This window comes from Carassius gibelio, chromosome B22 (assembly GCF_023724105.1).
Source record: "Carassius gibelio isolate Cgi1373 ecotype wild population from Czech Republic chromosome B22, carGib1.2-hapl.c, whole genome shotgun sequence".
Classification (NCBI taxonomy): domain Eukaryota; kingdom Metazoa; phylum Chordata; class Actinopteri; order Cypriniformes; family Cyprinidae; genus Carassius; species Carassius gibelio.
The window spans coordinates 24,546,555-24,570,075 of NC_068417.1; the positions used below are offsets into that span (position 1 = coordinate 24,546,555).

General features: G+C 38.4%; 1 protein-coding gene across 1 annotated transcript; it reads right to left on the bottom strand.

Annotated features, from left to right (window-relative positions):
* Positions 1 to 23,394, bottom strand: lama3 (laminin, alpha 3). The gene is made up of 38 exons (XM_052591199.1): positions 23,094 to 23,394; positions 18,386 to 18,499; positions 17,183 to 17,301; positions 16,935 to 17,015; positions 16,732 to 16,829; positions 15,902 to 15,943; positions 15,560 to 15,711; positions 15,353 to 15,463; positions 15,126 to 15,237; positions 14,860 to 15,021; positions 12,307 to 12,503; positions 12,063 to 12,179; positions 11,839 to 11,993; positions 11,636 to 11,777; positions 11,412 to 11,511; positions 10,985 to 11,101; positions 10,723 to 10,893; positions 10,416 to 10,567; positions 10,151 to 10,339; positions 9,912 to 10,060; positions 9,639 to 9,801; positions 9,354 to 9,481; positions 9,136 to 9,274; positions 8,944 to 9,045; positions 8,713 to 8,861; positions 8,457 to 8,571; positions 7,954 to 8,097; positions 7,707 to 7,837; positions 7,500 to 7,631; positions 7,275 to 7,422; positions 5,940 to 6,049; positions 5,692 to 5,869; positions 5,462 to 5,611; positions 5,206 to 5,368; positions 4,994 to 5,124; positions 2,545 to 2,635; positions 2,348 to 2,464; positions 1 to 2,262 (listed from the first exon to the last, which is right to left on the bottom strand). The coding sequence occupies exons 1-38, from the start codon at positions 23,274 to 23,276 to the stop codon at positions 2,120 to 2,122; spliced, it is 5,097 nt and encodes a 1,698-aa protein (XP_052447159.1). The 5' UTR covers positions 23,277 to 23,394; the 3' UTR covers positions 1 to 2,119.
* Between the last annotated feature and the right edge of the window lie 127 nt (positions 23,395 to 23,521).

A 23,521-nucleotide genomic window follows, 5' to 3' on the forward strand; every position in this document is an offset into this window, starting at 1 on the left:
TAATTTAAAGAATATTTTTTTATTTCCATACACATTTTTACATTTGAGGCTTCATTAACATTAATTCTAGCTACTGAGGTAATGTGCTTTCATTATGTATATTTGTACAAGTCTATCTTTAATGTCACTTTACAATACAATTACCCAAAACAATCATAATTTGTAATTAATAATTTAGTGCTGGGCGGTTTGACCAAAAATGTATATAACGTTTTTGTTTTTTTGTTTTTTTCTAAATTATACCGGTTTTCCGGTTTAAGGCGATTTATTTTTTTCATGCATAATCAGGTGTACATTGCATTTTCTGCTGGTTGATATTCCAAGACGTGCTTGCGGTTAAGGTGCTGGAGCAAATTGCTCGTGTTGCCGCCTTTGGCGACAATTTTAGCCGAAAGCACTTGCATAATATGGATATTATATATGCATAATCTGCCTGCAGTGCATATGGAGTCATTGTGCTTTCACACAGGACGTGTTTGCAGTCCGCTACTGATCCACGTCAGTTTAGTCCATAAACACAACATTTGTTCATTGTTTTGATGTCATATGATGTAAAAAAAATATATATATATTAAGCTCAAGCGGTAAAACATTTAAACACAAGAATTAGCCTACTTTTCTTGTTAATTTTTTTTAAAATTCAAACACCACAGACAGAAACAGTCTCGTGCATTTTACATTTAAAGAGTAACTAAACCCTAAACCAGCTTTTTTTAGTTAATGATCTGTAAGAATGGGGCTTTATTAGTGCTGTTCATTGATTCGAGTAATTTTTTTGACATTTGAGTATAAAGTGTTTTTAATTCTACAATAAATGGTGTAAAAACGTGAGTGTTGCCCTCTTCAGGTTGAACAGTGGCTACTGCAGTTGATTTTTCCTATTGGATGTTGCAGTGGCAAGTGACGTATCCAGTTTCCAGCTCACCACGCCCCTAGGTATGAGCTACCACGCCCTTGGCAGTATAAAACCATCTTGTTCCGTCAAAATCACTGTAGTGAGTCAGGAGTTGGAATTGCGAGTATTGAAAGCGACCAGAATAGACTGTTATATCATCTATTTAGCATAGCATTTATATACTTATTTAGATTATTTTGTGTAGCCTATATAGTTAATTAGCATAGTTGATAGTGTAATGTTAGTATTGTTAGAAGCATAGTTAGTTAGTAGCATAGTATTGCACCAGTTAGGATAGCTTCAAGTTGGCGTAGATTTATCTGTATTTAGTACAGTGGTCAGGATAGGTCGTAGGTGTAGTGTTGCTGGTGCAACAGCACTGCTGGACTGCATAGTTTTCCAGCAGACTTTAAAATTAGCTGCCAGTGGTTGCATGCACTTGGCCTGGAATACCGCGTGTTTTACACCTAGCCAAAAAACCCACGTGACTGTGTTTCCATGTCAATCCATGTTCATTTTTCCCGCAAACAATCCGCTTTCACTTTAATTCAGCGCCTGCAGCACAGCAAAAATAGACTCGGTACGTTAACAATTGCTGGACTGCTGCAGACAACGCACCGCAGCGTTATAACGTAACACCAGAGCACTGCTGTGTGTACCCTCACCACCTCTGTATCCGAAAACTGAAAAATGCTGCCTTCAGAGGTCGCATTCCAAGGTAGGAAGGCATCAAGGCACGTCTGAAATCAATGTCCGCTTCATTTCCTGTCTCCTGAGATGCCTTCATCTGGCCGAATTTGAAGGCAGCATAGATGTATCCTTCGCTGCCTTTGATATCCCACAATCCTGTGCATTCCATTCTGTGAGAGTTAAGCCAAAAAATAAACATGGCATCTGAAAGTTGCGGTCGGTGGTCAGTTTGTGTGTAAATGAATGTTTCTGAACAACGTTTTCCACTTTTTATGTAATTTCTAGCGAGAAATTAATATAGCAGTAATCAAATATCCACTCAGTTATCACCAAAGCTCTCTATATTTTACTGTAGATCAGTAAACCATTACTCCGCCTCAGAAGACTGTCAGAAATCCGTTTCATGAGGTGCCTTTGGGCAAAAACTTGCTTACTGCAACATTGAACCGGTTTACCGCCCAGCACTAATTTGTATTTTGCAAACTGTTTAACTCCAGAATTGGTCTTCTGATCAGTGCATGCGTTCTGTTTCCATTACTCCGCTTGGCACTCGTTGGTGTTTAAGGGGCCGAATATGCTCGTTATGTCTTCAAAAGTGACAGGATTTTGATCAAGCCACACGTTTCTCAAACACCCAACATAAGATGCTCGCATTTCCACTTCTTCGCTTCGATTCTCTGCATTAACACAGACAGAAATGTTAGTTCCGATGCCTTTCTTGAAAGAAAAGAGGCATTTTTGTTTCATCAACGCTGGCTTTACCTGAAATGCCACCGATGTAGATCGTTTCATGCAATGGAGGACGGTATACAGACTTTTGTTTCAGCTGTGTAGACACTTCATCCACTCTTAGCTTGATAGTTTTCTTCCATATGGACACTGAAATAAATGAAACCTCACATTTGCTGTAACAATTATATATAATCTACATTAATTAGAAAAAAGCAGTAAAATTGTACCTGTCACATAGTGAAATGCATCACAGATAGGTCTTGTTGGGGTCAATGTGGTGTCATAGCGCTGCTGTCCATCATACGCGGTTAACACCACCTATAAGTATATTTCAAACAGATTGCATACTGTATGTGATACTGAACAGAGTTATAACATTGACGTCCAGTAACAGGCCTGAAATGTACTTAATGCAAGTATATTCATGCAAACACAATGCCAGATCAAGACCCTGATGTCTGTTAAGCCATCGGCGATGGATGATTGCATTGTATATCGGCCCAACCCTAGTTCCTGTTTTTTTTATTTTTTTTGTCTTTTACAATAAGTTGCAATAAATTTTAGTACTAAATTACCAATGAATCAAGATTTGTTCGTAAACATGTTTGTATGCAGATTTCACGTACGCTTAGTGAATGAGACCCATCTTCTATATGCGCATCGATTCGTCGACCTGTTTTTATTTCTCTAAAAAGCGTTTACAAAACGTTTACCTTACGTGCGCTGAATATACGCGATGGCCGGATCAACATTTTGTCCAACGTTATATAACCAATCCAGGGGTTTTTCTGCATTGATCTTTTTTTTTGGCGGCTGTCAAAGCTTTATTTGATCGGTGAGTGATGTAGAATAGAATGACTGCTGCGCCTGACAGGGTGCGTACAAGAGAGAGAGCCCCGGCTTCTTCAAACAACACGAGCACTTCTTGCTCTCTCTCTCCCTCGTGCACATTAATCAAAATCATTAAACATGATAGAAAAAGGGCGGAACGCCAAAGTTTCACGTGGAGCATTCGGAAAAAAAAAATTTCTCCATGTCAGGCTGCTGGCTCCCACTGTTAATGTTTTTTTTTGTTTTTTTTGGAAAAGCACTCTCTGTATTAGCTTAAAGCCTTCAAGTTGGATAATCGGTTACTGTATTCTTTCAATTGCTCTAAACAAGTATTTTGGGTGACCTATTTTTATTGAATGCTAGACATCAAGTTGTTGTTATTTTCATCTGAAAGAAGAACTTTTTTTCAGTAAGCTAGGCCCTATGTGTTCAGTAAGCTTGTTTCAGTAAGCTATGTGTTCTCAAGGCTTTTCTCGATGCATTGAAAAAAATAATCGCTAGATTAATAGTTTAAAAAATAATCGTTTATCCCAGCCCTAAATCTGAGAGCTTTCTGACCCTCCATAGACCGCAACACAACTACCACGTTCAAGGCCCAGAGAGGTATTAAGGACGTCGTTTAAACAATCCATGTGACATCAGTGGTTCAACTATTTTTTTCTGCGTGTTCATTCCTCTGATTTAAAACAAGCATGTGTCGTGGTACTCTCATGAACATGCGTCAAAAATAAACACGGAAGAGAAGAAATTGTTGAATAAAGTCACTATTTTTGTTTTCTTTGCGCACAAAGTATCTGTAGCTTCATAAAATTGAACCACTGATGTCCTTATCACCTTCCTTCCTTCCTGGGCCTTGAATGTGGTATTTGGATTGCTGTCTACAGAGGGTCAGAAAACTCTCAGATTTAAAAAAATATATATATATATCTTAATTTGTGTTCTGAAGATCAATGAAGGTCTTACCGGTTTGGAACGACACAAGGGTGAGTTATTAAATCTTTCCCTGCCATTAACGAGATATTTCGTCATTTAGAGGACGTTTCCCTGCTCGTTTTTTCACTGTTGTAAACTTAGGGGGCACTATCTTCTGAACGAGTACAAAACCTCCAGAGCAAAAACACACGAAAAGAATGGAAAAACTAGCGAGACATAATGCGATCATCAGCAACAGACAGCATATTAATAAAAACTACATAATGTTATGGAGTAAAATTATGATTCTGTAAATGGTATATGTCTTTGATGGAATTGATGGAAGCAGTTTACTGAATTTTTGCTTGGATAATCGTACTGAATATAAGCCAGATGTAGTTTAAAATAAAAAATAGATTTTTCAATTTTTTTGCTCAAAATGATACATTTATATGAAACATACCTATATTCAAGTGTTGATAATAAAGAATGCTTTTAGCTAGAATAAAACAGATTTTTTTTTAATCTTTATTTTTGTGTATTGCAAATTAAAATATTCTTACAGCAAAATATACTGTAGGCCATAACATTTTTGTGAAAATCATCCAAATCGATGGCAGGGACTGGCAAATGTAAAAAAAAAAAAATTAAGCTGGCGGGTAAAGAGAATTTTAATATTTGGGTAAACTATGCCTTTAATCCAACTGATTTATCAACGCAAAAGTAAGCTATTTCCTGACAATGCGGGAAAAGAATAAAGTAAAAAAACACAACAGCATGTTTAGTATATACTGCACAAATATATACTTGCTAAGCATTACTTGCATATCTTTTTATTTCTTTCAAATCCCGTTTTTACCAATAATATAGTCAAAATACAGTGTTGCATCTCAAAGTATGCTAAAAATATTCTTAAACCCTATATTCATTCACCTTTCCTTCCTTGAGAAAGAGAGTGAGTCTCTGTCCACGGTTATCGATTTTGTGGAAGACTAGGCCGGTGAGTTTCCTGGGTCGAAATTCAAAACTCAGGTTGTACGTAGAACCAAAGATAACGTAATTTTCTGCCAGACAAAAACATTTGATTAATTTTTTCAATGTATTTTTCTGTCACTAAACACATGTAAAAACATAAAGGGCCAAACCTAACACCAAATGTGTGCCATTTCCAGCAAAGTAGGCCCCCTTCTCTGTCACGCCTTTGAAGCAGGGCGTAACCCCACGACTGACAGCTGGATCCACGAGGAGAACCTTAGAAACCCTGATGTCTTTAATGCATCCGATTATACTCTTCTGAGGCACTTTTTCCTGAGAAAAAAAAAAAAGTGTTATGCGACTTTAACAGAACAGAAGACTTGTGGTTAAGCTACATGTTGAAATAGGGAAGTTACACTTTCATACTTGGGTTTTGTGAAGCTTTTGAAATGTTCCGAGTCCCACATAGACAGGAGACGGCAGATCATGTGTGAATCCTTTCACCGAATGTCCAGCGGGTGTGTGAACGCCATCCACCACTAGATGAAAGTTGTATTGCTTCCAGCTGAACTTGATCTGTACGCACAACATTAATTAAAACTTGGGATTTTGGAAACACAGTTATGGAAACACAACATTTTACTTTTGCTACATACATTGTGCCAGTAACCATCATTTATCTTCTGAGAGGAGATTGTTTCATCTGCCCCAACAAAGAGTTTGACTTTTCCTTTATCCAAATATAAGATCACAAGAGGAACACCATATTTCCCTGAGACATGGAGTAAAAGTCCTTCAGATGAATTGGTACAGACATTTAGGGAGAAATGCAGCCTGTAGGAAAAGAAAGATCTCGTAAGTGTGCTATAAAATCGAGTATTAATATGTAATTTACACCATTTACCTGTTATTGAGCATCTCTGGATCTATTTTAAACTGCATTTGGCTGTTGGAACCAAGGTGGAAGGTGTTTTTGATGGACTTTGGGTTTCTACAGCCTTTTATAGATCTTCCCTTTTAAAAAAAGCAAAACATGGGACATTAAATTTGACATTTTAGTTCAAAATGACCAATGAATCACGATTTGTACACAGATATGTTTGTATGGGGATTTCACATTAGCTTAGTGAATGAGACCCACTGTCTTTCTTCTATGGCAACATTTATCTTAGTGACCTTTAGCAAGAAACTTCAATATGTTAAAGGGACAGTTCACCCCAAAATAAAAATTCTCTCATTAATTATTCACCCTCATGTCGTTTCAAACATGTAAGACCTTCATTCATCTTCAGAACACAAATTAAGATATTTTTGATGAAATCCGAGAGCTTTCTAACCCTCCATAGACAGCAACACAACTGATACATTCAAGACCCAGAAAGGTAGGACATCTTCAAAATAGTCCATGTGACAACAGTGGTTCAACCTTAACGTTAAAGCTATGAGAATACTTTGTGCGCAAAAAAAAAAATTCAAACAATTTCTTCTCTTTTGTGTCAGTAGTCGAGTACCACGACACAAACTTGTGGTGCTGCTAATGCAGGAGCTGACATAGAAGGGAATGTACATCTCTCTTAGTTCATCATCTGTAGATTTTGTTTAGAGTAAGTAAGAGTAAGGCTGGGCAAAAATTATTTTTACGAAGAAAATGTTTACGAAGACTGTTTTATGTGCGTGTGTCCACAAATTTAAGGAAGATCATTTTGAAAACTCTATTTATTCATCTAACTGCATAAAATTACAGTTAAACAACTGATATCACATGGACTATTTTAATGATGTCCTTACTAACTTTCTTGGCCTTGAACATTGAAGTTGTGTTGCGGTCTATGGAGGGTCAGAAAGCTTTCAGATTTCATCAAAATATTTTAATTTGTGTTTTGAAGATGAACGAAAATCTTACAGGTTTGGAACGACATGAGGGTGAGTACTGACATAAAATTTCATTTTTGGGTGAACTATTTTATTTTTTTACACTTAAAATATGAATTTGTTTAATAATTTGAGTCCACAATAAACAACGTACACACAAAAAACTTTTTAGTTTAGCTATAAAATACAATTTACACTAAAAATGCATTAGTGAAACCTCCATAAAAATTTACATTTGCCTCACATCTTCCATTTTGAGTGCTTTTCTCATTTGTGCGGATCATCTCTTTTCCTGATAATGTCACTAATCATATGTTTAGTGCATCCAAACTGCACCTTTAATACAGAATTTGATCATGTGAAATACCGAATTGCTGTTGAATGTAATTCCAGTATGTCTTGCACGCCTCTTAGTAGGGTCCAGTCGGGGGGGCTCGGCTTTACACAATCCCAGAGATACATTTCCAGTCTGATTGAATCTGCTCAAGTCAGCCGGTATGTACTGGGTCTGTAGACTGAACCATAAGGCTATTATGAGTGGCTTATTCCTGTTATAAGTTATGATAACTCAAAGCAAATCATAACATCAAACCTCCGAATATACAGGTTCCTCAAACAGCCTTCAAATAAACCATCCCCTAAAATCAAATTTTCTCCAAGTTCAAGGAATGTGGATGGTGACAGGGGATCTGCAATATCGGTGTTGTCAACGTTTAGCTGCATCCTGATGGGAAGAGTTCAGCATGAAGTGTTGAAAAGCATCTTTGCTAGATATTCTCATATACATTTTTTATCTTACCTTTCCCCAGATTTGTAGGCTGTTATGTAATGCCATTTTCCAGTTTCGCTTTTGTATGTGGATGTTAATTTTTCCTTATTATCACGCATTTCAACATAGCCATCATTCAAGGACAGCAAAAACTCATTATTCTGAAAACCAAAGGAAAACATCAATAAATCTCAAATTTATATACATTTCAAATTAGAAGCATCAAAAACAATATAGCAAACTCAGACCCCTTTATATGGGAAAATAATCAACTAACCATTCCACCAGTCAGTATTAAGGATGAAACATTCTCCTGGGATATCTTAAATCCAAGTGAAACCATTGTCCCAGAGTCTGTATCGTTTACAGGAGGTGACAGAGAGAGAGAACTCCCAAATTTCAAAGCAGCCTCTCGGGAACCCTGAAAATAAGCAACCAGTAAGCGTTCAGATGAATTCTCTCCTGATACACAAACATCAAGTAATCCGCAAAACTGTCTTACTGTTACGGCTGTTTATGCTGGTGTGGAAAGTAAGCGCACGAGGAGGGTATTAAATCAAAAGAGGAGTTTAATAAACATCAATACTTTCAACAGAGGTAACATAGACAGTAACATAGATAATCGTGGACAGGGAGGAACTAAACACACAGGCATTTAAACACAAGTGAGATAATCTGGGGAATGGAGAACAGGTGGGGATTAATCAATCAATTAACTAAACAAGAAATGGGACATGACAAAAATAGGGAAACAAAAAAGTCTATGAATGTAACACTTACCAGTAAAAGATCTGGACAACCTTGGACGATTCCAACTTCCTCTATAAAGAAAGCAGCAACATCTACATTGACATTTTTGACACATCCTCTTAGTGGCGGAAGAACAATATTATATCTGGAGACAGAAAAATACAATATTATGAAAAAATATCTGTGTCACTTTTTTTGGGTATTTAGTCTGTCCTTAACGAGAATCATGCAAAGCTGAAGAAGTGCATTGATAATAAAAAAAAAACATAAAAGAGAATAAAAGTACTTTTCCCGGACTGCAGTTGGAACACCCCCGATGTAGGCCTCCTCAAAGAGCCCCTTGACGTTTCCAAAAAAAATGGTGATGCTGTCTGCAACAGTTATTGTTGCTGGTGTATTATCATTCAGAATCATTTTGATATTGATGAAGTTTCTCTATAGGAAGAATGTATTGAAATAGGAATATAATATGCAATAATATTTATTGAGAAAATAGTTACAGGAAATAATTACTTACTAGGGGAACTTTTTCTGTTGACTTTTCAAAAATTTTTATGTCATTTTTTTCCCCTTGCAAAACAATATAGCCTCCTTCTAATGTAACTAAGAAGTGCAAGTTCTGTAAGAAAAAAATATATAATACTGAATTCAAACCTTCTGACATTAAGCATCAAGAAACTGTTTTGTTTTTTAATTGTTAAGTCTTTACCTCGTTTCCCATATAAAAAAGCACTGCATCCATTTGATGACTCCTAACTACGAACTTAATAAGAGCGTTGTAATGTAGTACAGCAACCTTTCCGTAACCTGTGCCATCGAAATAATCCCCCGGGATCTGGACTTTTCCCCTAGGGACGGAATATAGGAACAATGACTCTGAACTTTGAAGTCAAGATCAAGACCTCATCTGGAAGAAAATCAAGGTACCTTTGACACTTGTCGGTTTTCGTGATGTTGATGGCACGCTGAAAGTTGTACAAGCCAAGGATACAATCATTTAATGTAGAAAACTCGATACAACCCTTGTATCCTGGGTAGCGTAGCTCTCTGGGTGGCTAAAAGGCCAGATTCAGAATATAGAGAGATAGGAAAACAATGTTTGAAAAAAATAAAATAAAAAAACAACCGTAAAAAAGCCTGAGAACTTTGAAGAAAGTATAGTCGAAAAAGTTGTTGGCCTTATTTCTCAACTCTTTTTGTTGACTTATTTACCTCAAAATCTTCTGGGTATCCTCCTACATATAAAACAACCTCATTGGGATCCAGATCAAGCAATCCATTCATGTCGTTAGGCTTATTAATCATAGGCGGCAGCCGGTTGGGTGCAGTTGAAGTGTAAAACTCTGTATATATGACCTGCGCATCTTGATAAACTCTGATTATGGAATTAAAGAAAAGCAAAAAAAAAAAAAGAAAAAAAAAGTGGTTTTCAGAAATGCAGATGTATGTAATTGGTGGAGATCTACAATGGCAAATGGAGTTTACCTGCGGAAATCCACCCTATCCATAAAAGCTTTGGAATTGTCGGACTTGGTGATTTCGCTGGTTTTTATCTCATAAAAATTCCCACCCACTTTGTAGACACAAAACAGGACACCATCCTTCACAACCAGGCCAATGAAATCCCTCACTGTCTGTTGATTATGAGAACTACAAGTAAAACAGTGCACTGCTTAAAAAATTGATGCATCTCTAATAAATGAAGTAATCAAAGTCCTCCTCACTTGCTTATTTCCAAGATATAAAACAAACTGGTTGTTTTCACCCAGTTGGCGTCTACGTCTTCCATCGCCTCGAGATATTGGTTGGTGCAGAGAAAGATTGAGAGCAGTAAAGGTTCGGAAGTCTTCTAGGTCTTTAGGAGGTCGAAGTTCAATGTGAGCATCACCAGAAAACAAGATCGGCCCCCTGATCTAGAAACGAGAACATATGAGATCAACATCTGGAGGCGTCTGGAGAAACATCTCCTCTGCTTTCCTGAGAACTCACCCTGTTGGCCATGTCCCTGGTCTGTTCGATCAAGTCTTTGATTTTATGGATGCCCCTGGAGATGTTGGCTGAACTAGGCATGCGGGCGCTTTGGTTCATCACTTTGTTTAGTTTGTCAATCAGTGAAGGGAAAGACTGATCCAGTTCTGACACTGTAAAAGATTATGAGGATTTAGCGTTCAGTGACGTTCCTCCGAAACCAGGACAGAAACTTATATGCTCATACTTGGTTTGACAGACATCTTTGAACTCTGAATAATGTGCATTATATCAAGGTTTTTGGGAAAGAAGAATTGAGGAGACTGACATGTTTTGTTGACACCATCAAGTAAGTTGGTCAGGTTTGAATCTAGAGTGGAAATCTTGATTTTGTTAAGTTCCTCGCTGATGTTTTGCATTCTGGTTTTTGCATCGTCTGCTGTGGCATTCACATCTGCTGCACCTTCCTTGGCTTCGTTGATGAGGACATGAATATCATCTAAAAAATTAAACCACCCAAGTGTTCACCTGACATGACCATGATGACATTTATTGTGGAAAAAAAGGTATGAGGGAAACGAGCTTCTCACCCCTTCTGATGTTCTTCATCCTCTCCAACAGATCTTGCAAGACTTGCTGCATGGAGTTCTGTTTGTCTTTGGCCATCTGGATCAGGTCCTTGTAAGCTTCACATTTTTGCGTGACATCTGCAGATGACAGTTTTGTTATTAAACAGCACAACATGCCAGTGAATTCTTGTGATTTCTAGATGATTTTGTTTGGAAATGAGTTAGAATTTTAGCACTTCAGGTTCCTGAAGTCAGTAAACTCATCTACTCAATAGTCTGCTGTTATAGCTTCATTGTGAATGCACTCTTCCAGTTCTAAACTTTCTTTTTAAAATAAACACTAAAAGAACTGTCAAAAGATAAATCGTGGTGGTGACGTTGAAGTCCTGCGACTGTGCACTATTGCTCTGCATGCTATTTTATGTCAATTAAATGTGACAGTGTTGACCTTCTAGCTGTATCTCTGCTTCCTTAGCCTTCTCTAGCAGAGTATTTGCAAAGTTTTTCAAATCATTGGCTCTATTTTGTAGATCTTGTCCTCGCACATCCTGGGACATGAAATTCAGAGAAAGAGAGTAAGTTTAACTCAATTCACTAAAACAATTGTTTTAGAGTTTCATTTTTACAAAATATTATTATATTTTAATATCGATCACCTATCTTCACTTCTACCTCAAAAGCACGGTCTGCAACTTCTTTAGCGTGTTTGGCGGCAGCTTCCGCCTCCTTTATGGCATCAATGACGCTTGTGAATGCTTTGATGGCTTCGATTGCTTTCTGAACAGCGGTTGAATTGGAGATGCTCCGTATGAACCTTCAAGACACATTCAGTCATTAAAATGTCACAAAAAAAACAGGATCTTTAGAGGACTTACATTTGAAAATCCATAGCCAGCTTCATAAGTTCCTGTGCATGCTCCTCAGCCTGTCTCACAATTCCCGCTTTAGCAGTTGCATTGGCGAGCAGGTCAAGTTTTGCCTCTAGACTGTTTTTTGCTCCGTCAATCAAAGCTGCTAGATTACTAATTTCCTGGCAGAGAACGAAAGGTAAGTATCCAAACTGGTGAAAGTTTTACAAAAGAATATCATTACTTGTCACCTTTGTTAGGTAAGCCATCATTTTCTGGAAATCCGAAGTCTCTTTTAGTGTCTCTCTGGTCATGTTCACATTGGCCATGATATTTTCTTGATTTTTACTCAATTTCTCGAACTGTTCCTGTTGAACAATCAATCAATGAAGGTGTGAACAAATAAATAATCTTATACAGCAGTGGCTTTTAAAGATAAAGATGGCCAATAAAGTTCTTCATGTCAGCATCTTTTACATATTATTATTTGATTACCAAAATATTTCTCAGTTGTTCCTCGTTGAATTTATTCACATCATTGGCCTTGATCACATCACGCTGTGCATCTGTGAGTGCCTCTTTTATATCTTTAAGATCTTCTGCCTGATCCATTAGTTTTTGTCTAATACGATCAGCCACTTCCAAGGAGCCATTCACAGGAACCATCAGGTCATTCAAGATGAGGTTAAGTACTGTAAGAGAAACAAGCACACTTGAAACCATGAAGGAGTTTGTTTACTAATAAGGTTCCTAAAACAAAATCCTAATTTCGGTTCTATGTCTATGTATTCTGTGGGTGATTTTCTGTGATGTTCGGGTATCCAGTGAAACACAGGGAATGAGAGATCCAATAGCAGTAATGTTTATTAGGGTAATCCAAATCGTAATCCAACAAACCAGGGTCAAAATCAGAATCTATCCAAACAAACAAACAAGGAAGGAACAGGAAAGGGAACAGGAACGGGAACTTGGAATACAAGGAACTCGGAATACGAGAGGACTGGGTACGGACGGAAGGAAGGAAACGGAAGGAAGGACTCCATGCAGACAACAGGAAAAGACTGGTTAATATGGGGAGGCTAAAGACTAATAAGTGAATGCACCTGATGCAATTAACAGGAGTGCAATTACTGTGATTAAGGGACAAGGCTAGTGGGAATTGTAGTGCCTACGGTGAGGTGCCTAAGGGGAAGTGAGACCACTAGTGGACACCCAGGGAAACAGAGACCAGACAGCGTGAAATTACCCCCTCCTCCACAGAGAAGCTACCAGATGCTCTACACGAACCCAAGAAGAGACCAGGAGGGAGGTGGAGTGGCGGAGGACCAGGGGGAGGGACGGAGGGCCAGGTAAAATGGGGAAACAGAGACGAGAGGACCAGGTAAAATGGAGAAACAGAGACAAGAAGTGCAAGCACAAAGACAAAGACAAGGAACCCAGGAGAGAGGTGGACCGGCAGAGGATCAGGGGGAGGGACGGAGGGCCAGGTCCATAGATGGAAACAGACAGAAGAGGAGCAAAAACAACAAAAAACAAAGCAACAACAAAACACAAGTCCAGTGGGCTTGCAGTAATCCTTGAGCTGTGGCACTGGGCTGGCAGCCATCTTGCGTCGTGATGCTGGCCTGGCGGCCATCTTGCATTGTGGCGCTGGGCTGGCGACCACCTTGTGCTGTGATGTTGGGCTTGAGTCCATCTTGCCTTGTGGCGCTGGGCTGGCAGCCATCTTGTGCAGTGGCGCTGGACTTGCGGCCATCATGGGCAGCGGCGCTGGGTCAGCGGCCATTCTACGCAGCGGCACTGGGCTGGCGGCCATCTTGTGCAGCGGCGCTGGCTCGGCAGACGTCCGCCTCGGCAGACATCCGTCTCCTCTCCCCTCTCCGTCCGCAATGGTGAGACGGCGGCTCCGATCCGTCCCTCAGGAGCCCAGGGTCGAAGGGGGTCCATGGTGGAGAGCGATGCCGGACCTCCACTCGACCATTCACTCCTCTGCGACATCCCCACGGAAAACGACCAGGCGGGTTCCCTCAAAACCACTCTTTCTATCCCGCTCGGTGGCTGGGGAGGAAACATAAAAAAACATACTGCTGGATCTTAGTTAATGGAGTCCTTCTGTGACGTTCAGGTATCCAGTGAAACACAGGGAACGAGAGATCCAATAGCAGTAATGTTTATTAGGGTAATCCAAATCGTAATCCAACAAACCAGGGTCAAAACCAGAATCTATCCAAACAAACAAACAAGCAAGGAACAGGAAAGGGAACAGGGACGGAAACAGGAACGGGAACTCGGAATACGAGGAACTCGGAAGACAAGAGGACTGAGCACGGACGGTAGGAAGGAAACGGAAGGAAGGACTCCATGCAGACAACAGGAAAAGACTGGTTAATATAGGGAGGCTCATAACTAATAAGAGAGTGATAACAGGAGTGCAATTACTGTGATGAAGGGACAAGGCTAGTGGGAATTGTAGTGCCTACGGTGAGGTGCCTAAGGGGAAGTGAGACCACTAGTGGACACCCAGGGAAACAGAGACCAGACAGCATAACATTTTCTGACAAGGTGCACATAAAAGAACATAGCTGCAACATCTCATTTCCATAATGACCAGCACAATCTACTCCGAGCAGCACAAATTACCGGCTGCTTACAGACATGTTTTTTTTGGAGGGCGTTAAATAATGCTGCAAATATCAGTGAACTGACGAGAGCAAATCTTAGTAAATTGCGTTGTGTGATTTGCGTCTATTCCCATAAATTTACAGATACATATTCAATAAAGCGAGTCGCAAAAATAATTGTCTCCATGCCTTTTCATTGTTAATTTTCCACTGTGTGTCTTCAGTAAATCATAACACTGTTTTTTTTTAACACCAAATGAGGGTGTGTATTGGTAAATCTTGCCCAGTATCAGCTACTCAAGGTCTTCCATTGGAAACTTCATGCTGCTGTGTTGGGAAAAGTTGGAGATAAACTCTGCAGGATGTTAGGCCTCCAAGATTATGCACCCATGTTTTAATTGATCTGATTCAGAAGCAATTGACCCACATGTTTGTGCTTTTCTGAGCTCCTCGTTAGCCAGTTCTCTCTGAACCCTACAGCTTTGTCTTCGCATCTTCTCCAGCATCGATCGGGCTTCTTTTATCATCCTGGTGGCCCCCTCTGTGTTCCCGCCCGTTTGGTTGGATCGCTTCAACTCTTCCAAAAACTCTATGTGGGTCAAGATGGAAAAGTGCAACTGGTGAGCAAGATGGAGAAAGACATTTTCAAGAAGAAATTGGCTTTAAAATCTCAGCCGGATCTAGTGGGTTCACCTTGTATCTTTTGTAAAAGTTTCACACTCTCAGATCGTAGGTTGTCCCCTCTTTGATAGGTTTGGTCCAGAGTCTTTAACAACTGTATTGCAGTACAGAACATCTCAAGTGCCTATAGGAACAAACAAGTTGTTTCTGTACTTCTAGGTCAGGTAATAAAGACAATGGAATTTAGGCTCTCTTTTATGGGCTACATAAAGATAAACCACCATAAACAATAACGGTACCTTGTTCCTGAGAAAAGTGAGGTCATCTATAATACTTTTAATATCAGATTCAAGCTCCAAAACCTTTGGTTTCAATGCGAAGACAGATTGACTGTACTTATGGACCAAAACCTAAACATGCAAAATAAAAATAAAAAATGGTGTGTTGAAATACTTGGTGTTTTAATGTAATTCCAAAGTGTTGGTGTCAAAGATTCTGGCAGGCACCTTAGTGCCAGCAATGGCATCTTCAAGTTTTTTCAGCTCTGTGAGTGAAGTAGCATTTCGAGTATAAAGCTCGAGTTGAGTCTTCAGTTTGGAGAACTCATCATCCATCGCATTAAGATCATCCATTAACTTAATGATGCAGGCATCGCACTCTAACAGGAAAAAGACCGGAGTAAGTCTATCTTAATCAACCCCATCATTCATTGTCACATTGCCTATGAATGAATATCACAGGATTACTGAAATATTCAAACAACCCCGAGCCCCCATGCAGAAATATATAGGCCCACAATATAATGAAATATTTTCCACACAACTTTTAAGAATCTTTGAGGAACAAACCGAGGCAGTTGTCCGTATTCGGGTCGTCGGCCTCATAACAATCTATGAGAACAAAGAACACAGATGTTTGCACTGTAATATAACACTTTGAATATTAGCATCCACATTACTTAAAATATTTTATTTTTTATCCAATCTAAAATGTATATTATTATTATGTAAATTAGGAGTCACATTCTGAGTTTGTGTGTGCTTGTTTGGTTCTGTTTAATTTCTATAGGTACTAATTAACAGAGTACTTTTTATAATATTTTTATAAACAGGAGTTTTTCCATCTTCCATTAAAAAAACAAAAAAAATCTCAGTCCACGTGAACATGCAAAAACATGCTATGATGCACTGTCAAGAGCCTGCCAAGCCAATAGGTGGCAATATAATCTCAACCACAAACCCATGTTGGCCAATCAGAAGCCTGAAAATGTTTCCAGTAGGTCAAAATAACAACACTGGTTCCAACGTCACAAGCCAAACTCTCCAGTTTCACTGTCTACACAATAACACTGCCACCAGAGTTTTTGATAATCTTCACCCTGGCACGCATTTTCAAAAATGTTCAGTTTCAGAGACCTGATGCTGAGTTTACGTGTGGACGAATGTCCAAACAATGTAGAAAAAGCTGCGGTTTTGAAAATACCCACTAATGCCTTTGTTATTGTTTGTTTGCTCTAAGTCTTCAGTTTCTCCTTAGTCAGGGTCTGGTTTTGAAGGTCATCGTCTAATAGTAATGTAGAAGTATTCATCCTGTGATCTACAGCGTTAAATAAAGGACTGTGGATTTTTGCATCTTCTTCATCAAATGGCTATCTCTGAACTATGTCTTTGACACTTACCACCTGTTAGCGGGTTACATACATAACCGTGGTCACAGTCACACGGCTGACAACTTCCTCTTTTCACTAAAGGATTGCCATAGTATCCAGGCGCACACCTAAAAGGAGTGAATCTCGTAAAAACATTCATACAAACTTTTGTGTTTTAATGAAATTATTTAAATCACATATAAACAGTTTTATTTTTTGTTTTTTAAAGACACCTTTCACATCGAACTCCTGCGTAACCAGGTTTGCACAAACACGCAAACTCATCTCCAACCCTGAGACATCCCACTGCAAAACTGCACAAATATGAATAAACTATTTAAATTAATAAAAAAGCAATAAAATAAGCAATACAAATTTAATTAATAAAATTAATTCATAAGTGAATTAACTTATGTTTTTCTGCTTTAACAAAGCGAAGCTGTCACGTATGTATTTTATTTAATGAATGGAGACGTCATACCTGTTAGAGGGGTCTGCTAAGGGACACGGACAGATACGACATGTTCTCATAACAGCACTGCCGTAATATCCCTCCATGCAACGCTCACAGTGATCGCCGGCTGTATTACACTGGCAGTTCTGCAAACAGAGCGTCATTTCAGCGTGACAACACACAAAAAGAACTGAGCACAAAACAATAAAGTGGAGATGCATTAATCATAAAAGTTGACATTATTGATGCTACCATATGATTAAATCAATATGATCACAAATATGGTCTTAATGACATGTTAATTGTATACAGATTAACAACCTACAAATAATATCTACAATTTATAATATTTAAAATATATTAAAATATACAGTAAAATATTGTATAATATATCTATTTATTGTTTTTATCATTTATTTGTATATTTCATAATATGTGGCTGGATGAAAATTGCTCTACACAATTTTCTACACACCTGGACGAAATTGCTTTTATTTGACATTCTTGGTCATAATCTGTGAAACATCTTTTCATGTTCAAGTGACATATAGTAACAAAAAATGAAGGGCATATAATAACAAAGATTAAAATGACGGTAAAAGACTGTAAAAATGCTACAGCAAAAACCTATTACCTGGTCAACTGTAAGTTCTCCTACTATATACGGTAAAGGACTGTATTGGACATTACATGTAATACTGTTTTTGGAAGTGAAAAACTATGTATAATTTACAGTGAATTACCGTAAATTGACATTCCCAGAATTCCCTGCATTACATTTTACATTTTATGTTTTTTGTTGAAATTTTTTTTTCTTGTTGTTTTTCCTTAATTTTAATTTTTTTTTATCAGTTTCGTTCATTTGAGTTGTCTTATGTTATTAAATTAATGTGTATTGCATTTTCAGTTTCACGTGTGTTGGTGTTTAGCGTTTGTGTGAATGGCACTGTGCATCTTCTATATATGTTAGTATTTAGAAGCTTCTTGTGAAATGTGATTTTTTTCATCACCACCTGCTTTTGGTGCATATCAGTGTATTATAAAGGTACAACACAGATTTCAGTACTTCCATAGGTTGGTATATTAACATAATATTTGATCATAAAATGTTGCTACCACATTTTTTGGGGTAAAACTGTAAATTTACTGTAAATTTTACGGATTATTTTTACAGTGATCTTTCTAAAAATAAAGTTATTTATGTTTACATTTAAAATATAATTATTTTACCAAACATTTTCCAGTATGTGGGTCGCAATCATTGGACAGGCCATTGCAGTTGCACCGCACACACCGTCCCTTATGTGGTCCACTTCGCTCCCTGTAATAACCACGATCACAGTCCTGTAATGGTGCAAATGCAGACAAAAGCATCATATGAGATAAACAAACATGTGCAGACATGTTGGAAAACCTTACAATGGTATACTTTTGGATAAAACACAGAATGTTAATGACCCTTTGGCAAGGCAAGGCAAGGAAAGTTTATTTATATAGCACATTTCGTACACAATGGTAATTCAAAGTGCTTTACATAAAAGAAAGTAAAATAATAACAAGAATAAAACAAGCAATTTTAAAACTTAAAACTTAAAAAATTTAGTTATTTAAAATTATTTTAAAACAGTTAGAAATTGATTTTACATAATAATAAAAAACATTGAAAATATAGTGCAATCAGTTCAGACATTGCACAGTGCTCATTCAATAAATGCACAGCTAAATAGATGAGTTTTAAGTCTAGACATAAATGTGACTAGTCTATTAGCACATCTGATCTCTTCTGGAAGCTGAATCCAACTGCAGGCAGCATAGTAACTAAAGGCGGACTCCCCTTGTTTTGTGTGAACCCTTGGTATTTCTAACTGACTTGATCCTAGTGGTCTGTTAGGCTTATATTCAATGAGCATATCTGCAATATATTTCAGTACTAGGTCATTGAGTGATTTATAAATGGGTAAAAGTACTTCAAAATCAATCCTAAATGTAACTGGAAGCCAGTGTAAGGACCTGAGGACTGGTGTGATATGCTCAGATTTTCTGGTTCTAGTCAGAATCCTGGCAGCAGCGTTCTGGATGAGCTGCAGCTGTCTAATGGTCTTTTTGGGAAGGCCGGTGAGGAGACCATTAAAATAGTCCACCCTGCTGGTGATGAAGGCATGAACAAGTTTCTCCAAGTCTTGGTTGGAAAGAAAACATCTAATTCTTGCAATGTTTTTTAAATGATAGTATGCTGATTTAGTTACTGCTTTGACATGACTACTGAAACAAAAATCTGTCTCCAGAATCACACAAAGATTCCTGACTTGATTTTTAGTTGTTTGACCCCTAGAGTCAAGGTATGCATTCACCTTGAGACGTCATCTTTGTTTCCAAATGCAATGACTTCAGTTTTTTCCTTGTTTAACTGAAGAAAGTTCTGGCACATCCGACTATTAATTTCATCAATACATTGGCACATGGAGTCAATGGGGCTGTAGTCATTTGGAGATAAGGCTAGGTAAATCTGGGTATCATCAGCATAGCTGTGATAGGCAATTTGGTTCTTTCTCATTATTTTACTTAGTGGGAGCATATACAGGCTAAACAAGAGCGGTGCCAGAATTGAGCCTTGTGGGACTCCGCATGTCATGGACGTCCACTTAGACTTATGCTCTCCTATACTCACATAATAGCCTCTCCCTTCTAAGTATGACCTGAACCATTTGAGTACCATCCCAAAAAAGCCCAACCTAGTTTTCCAGTCTCTCTAGTAGTATGTTATGATCGACATTGTCGAATGCAGCACTGAGATCTAGCAATACCAGCACCGATATTTTGCCAGAGTCACAATTTAAGGGAAAATCATTTATTATCTTAATGAGTGCTGTCTCTGTGCTGTGATGCGGTCGAAAACCAGATTGAAAATTGTCCAGGTATCAATTTGAGATTAAGTATTTGTTCAGCTGATTAAAAACTACCTTTTCTATAATTTTGCCTAAAAAAGGAAGATTAGATATTGGTCTAAAATTGCTCAAAATTGTGTTATCAAGATTGCTCTTTTTCAGGAGGGGCTTAACAACTGCAGTTTTTAAGGAAATGTTTGGAAATGTCCCAGAAAGAAATGAGGCATTCACCACTTCTAAAAGATCTGCTTCTAAGCAGTTAAGCACACTTTTGAAAAAAGATGTGGGAAGTGTGTCAAGATAGCAGGTTGACGATTTTCATAGTTCTGCACTATGTCTTCCAGAATTTTGCTATCAATTGCTTCAAAAATAGACATAGTATCACTGGCTTTATACGTTAAAACTCTTTTGTAGCCGCCCACGCGTAGATGTACCTCTCACCAAAAGAGTTTTGATGTATAAAGCCAGTGATGCAATAAAGTCTTTTTAACTTTTCACTATAATTCGAGTGCCCTGGAGTTCTTGTCTTAAATATATACTATCCCATACAATCAAAGAGCACCAAGATTTCATACCCATGCAGCACTTCTTGATGCATTCAGTGCTTTGTAGACATAGTATATTTTTGATATTGTGGCCTAATCTGTCTGACCTCTGCATAACTTGAGGATGTGCTAATCGCCTTCCTGATATTGATGATCTTCTCAGAAAAGAAGGATGCAAACTCAATGCATTTGCTGTCTGAGAGCATTTCAATGGGAATCTGATTTGGGGGGGTTTGTCAGTCTCTCAACAGTGGCAAAAAGAGTACGAGTGTTGTTTAAATTACTTTATTATAAAATTATAAGGTTGTTTTCTTACTGACTATTATTGGAGCAAAATCATCAATAACATTCTTAACTTGAGTTAAAGGAATCAAGGAGAATAATAACTGAGTCTGCAGAAATTCTTGGTGTTAAAAAGCCTCCATAAATAGTACACTTGTGTTCTCGTTAATGCATCTCCTTCTGACAGAGACCGATCTAGATTTAGTTAGAGGTGCTCCGATCACGATCGGCCGATCGTTATGCGTATCTCGTCAGTAAAGCCGGTTTTCTAATCAGCGGTTAATTCCATCAGGTGTGTGATTTCACATAGAGTAGCTGTTAATACACAGAGCCGTTGTTAATAGAGAAGATGCGCAAATCACGTTAATTTTCAGCGTTTATTGGCCCATCTTCTCAGTTAACAACGGCTCTGTGTAGTAACAGCTGCTCTATGTGAAATCACACACCTGATGGAATTAACCGCTGATTAGAAAACCGGCTTTACTGACGAAATGCGCATTAACGATCGGCCGATCGTGATCGGAGCACCTCTAGATTTAGTTGTAGCAAAGATCAATATATCAAAGAAAATACAGAAGTGATCAGATAGTGCTATGTCCTTAATAACAATGGATGAAATGTTTAGACCCCTACTGATGATTAAGTCTAGAGTGTGTCCACCTTTGTGTGTGGGTCCATTCACATGCTGAGTCAAGTCAAAAGTGCTTAGGACCGTTATCATTGCTTTTGTAGTTTTGTTTTCTGCATTGTCTATGTGAATATTAAAATCACCTGCAATAGCAAAACAGTCAAACTCTTAGGAAATCATTGATAACATTTCTGTGACCTCTTCAACAAAGGCTGGAGAGTATTTGGGAGACCTGTAAATAATAATAAACAGAATGCGTGGGGCACCTTTCAGCACAATCCCTAGATATTCAAAAGACAAGTACTGACCAAATGACACTTGCTTGCATTGATAGACATCTTTAAATAGAGCAGCTACACCCCCACCTCTCCTAACAGTCCTGCAGACACTCATGTGAAGCCCCTTTCACACTGCCATTCCGGCAAATACAGGGGTAAAGTGTTCCAGTAATTGTTCCCTGGTCGCTAGATTTGGCACTTTCACACTGCCAGTGATGACCCGGTATATGTGCGTGCTTTCACACACAACCCTTGAAGATCCCGTAACGACACGTGACATCAGCGCGTGACGTGTAATGTACGAGTCGACAACGCTTGGCACGTTATAATTTAACTGAAGCAAGCAAACGATCTCTGAGTCAGCGCGGAAAGTGGGGAACTAACTGATCTCTGCTTCATTACAGTTTGCACATATGTTTTCGTCGCGAATGTTGATCTTCCTTCAAAACAGCCGGTAAAAGAGTCGCGCGATAACGCGCGTCATCACTACGATACGGAATTAGATCTGGCTTTTGTTCACACAGCGCTCGTTCCGGATCGATTACCGCAATGTTACTATGTCCCCGACCCGGGTTCGATTCGGTAATCAATTCCGGGACGTGGTTGCTTTCACACAGAAGGCGACCAGGCAATGTAACGGGAATATTGCGGGTCCGACGTGCAGTGTGAAAGGGGCTTAAGTGAAGTTAGGAGGGGCTGCTTCATTTAAGATTGTTGCATTGCAACACCTACATGCTGCGAACCTGGACTTTAACCCTGAAGGTGTGATATTACTTCCCATAATTGACATAAAAAGACAGGCCACTGCAACAACTTCAATGTTTGCTTATATATATATATATATATATATATATATATATATATATATATATATAAAATGAGGATTAATTTCTTCACTTTCTGCGGTTTATGCTAGCAACATGTCCGTGAATTCAAGCTAAGTCTGTTATCTGAAATACCTTCACAAGAGAACCGTGTTTGAACTTGTTTTGCCTGGGGGTCCTAAATTTCCATTCATGTATGGTCTACTTTGGAATGTTCCATCTGCGAGTCTTTTCTGTTCAAAAATTATTCCGTCATTCTCTTACGTCATTGCGTGTCACATATTTCTGTTAATAGTTTTATTGAAAATTTTTATTTATATACATATTCAAAAGAGACGATAAGTTGGCGAGCTGTTACTTAGGTTTAATACGTTTGAAGGACACGAATCAGTAAGAAATGGACCAAATAGGAACAAAATAACACTGCTGAAAGACTGGTTTAAGACTTTTTTTGTTATTTCTTTGCATAAAGTAATTTTTACAACAACAATCTTACCTTAATGTGTGTTGAATCACAATGCTTTCTGAAAATACGCCCCCATGACTGTTGATGGCTGTGTTTTTGGACTTGAATATCATTGTCCCATAAATCATCTGCAGATACCCATAGATCCAGACAGGACAGCAGCAGTACTCCAGTCCACAGCATTTGGACTCCCAGGAACAAGAACTTAGCCATTTATAAATGTGCGTGCCATTTACTGCAACACCACGCTCCTACAACAACAACCTACGTTCACTCCTTACAAAGTTCAACAATCACTTTTCTTCCTGTTTCTCTCTCCAGGTGTGTGATAGCGGTGTGTACAGAGGAGAGGTAGGGCAGTTTACACATGCTGACTACACTAATAGAAATATCAAGGAATGTCTGTGACTTCACAAATAATTAACTTTAAATGTCTCAGCAGTGGGCATGCAGTGAAA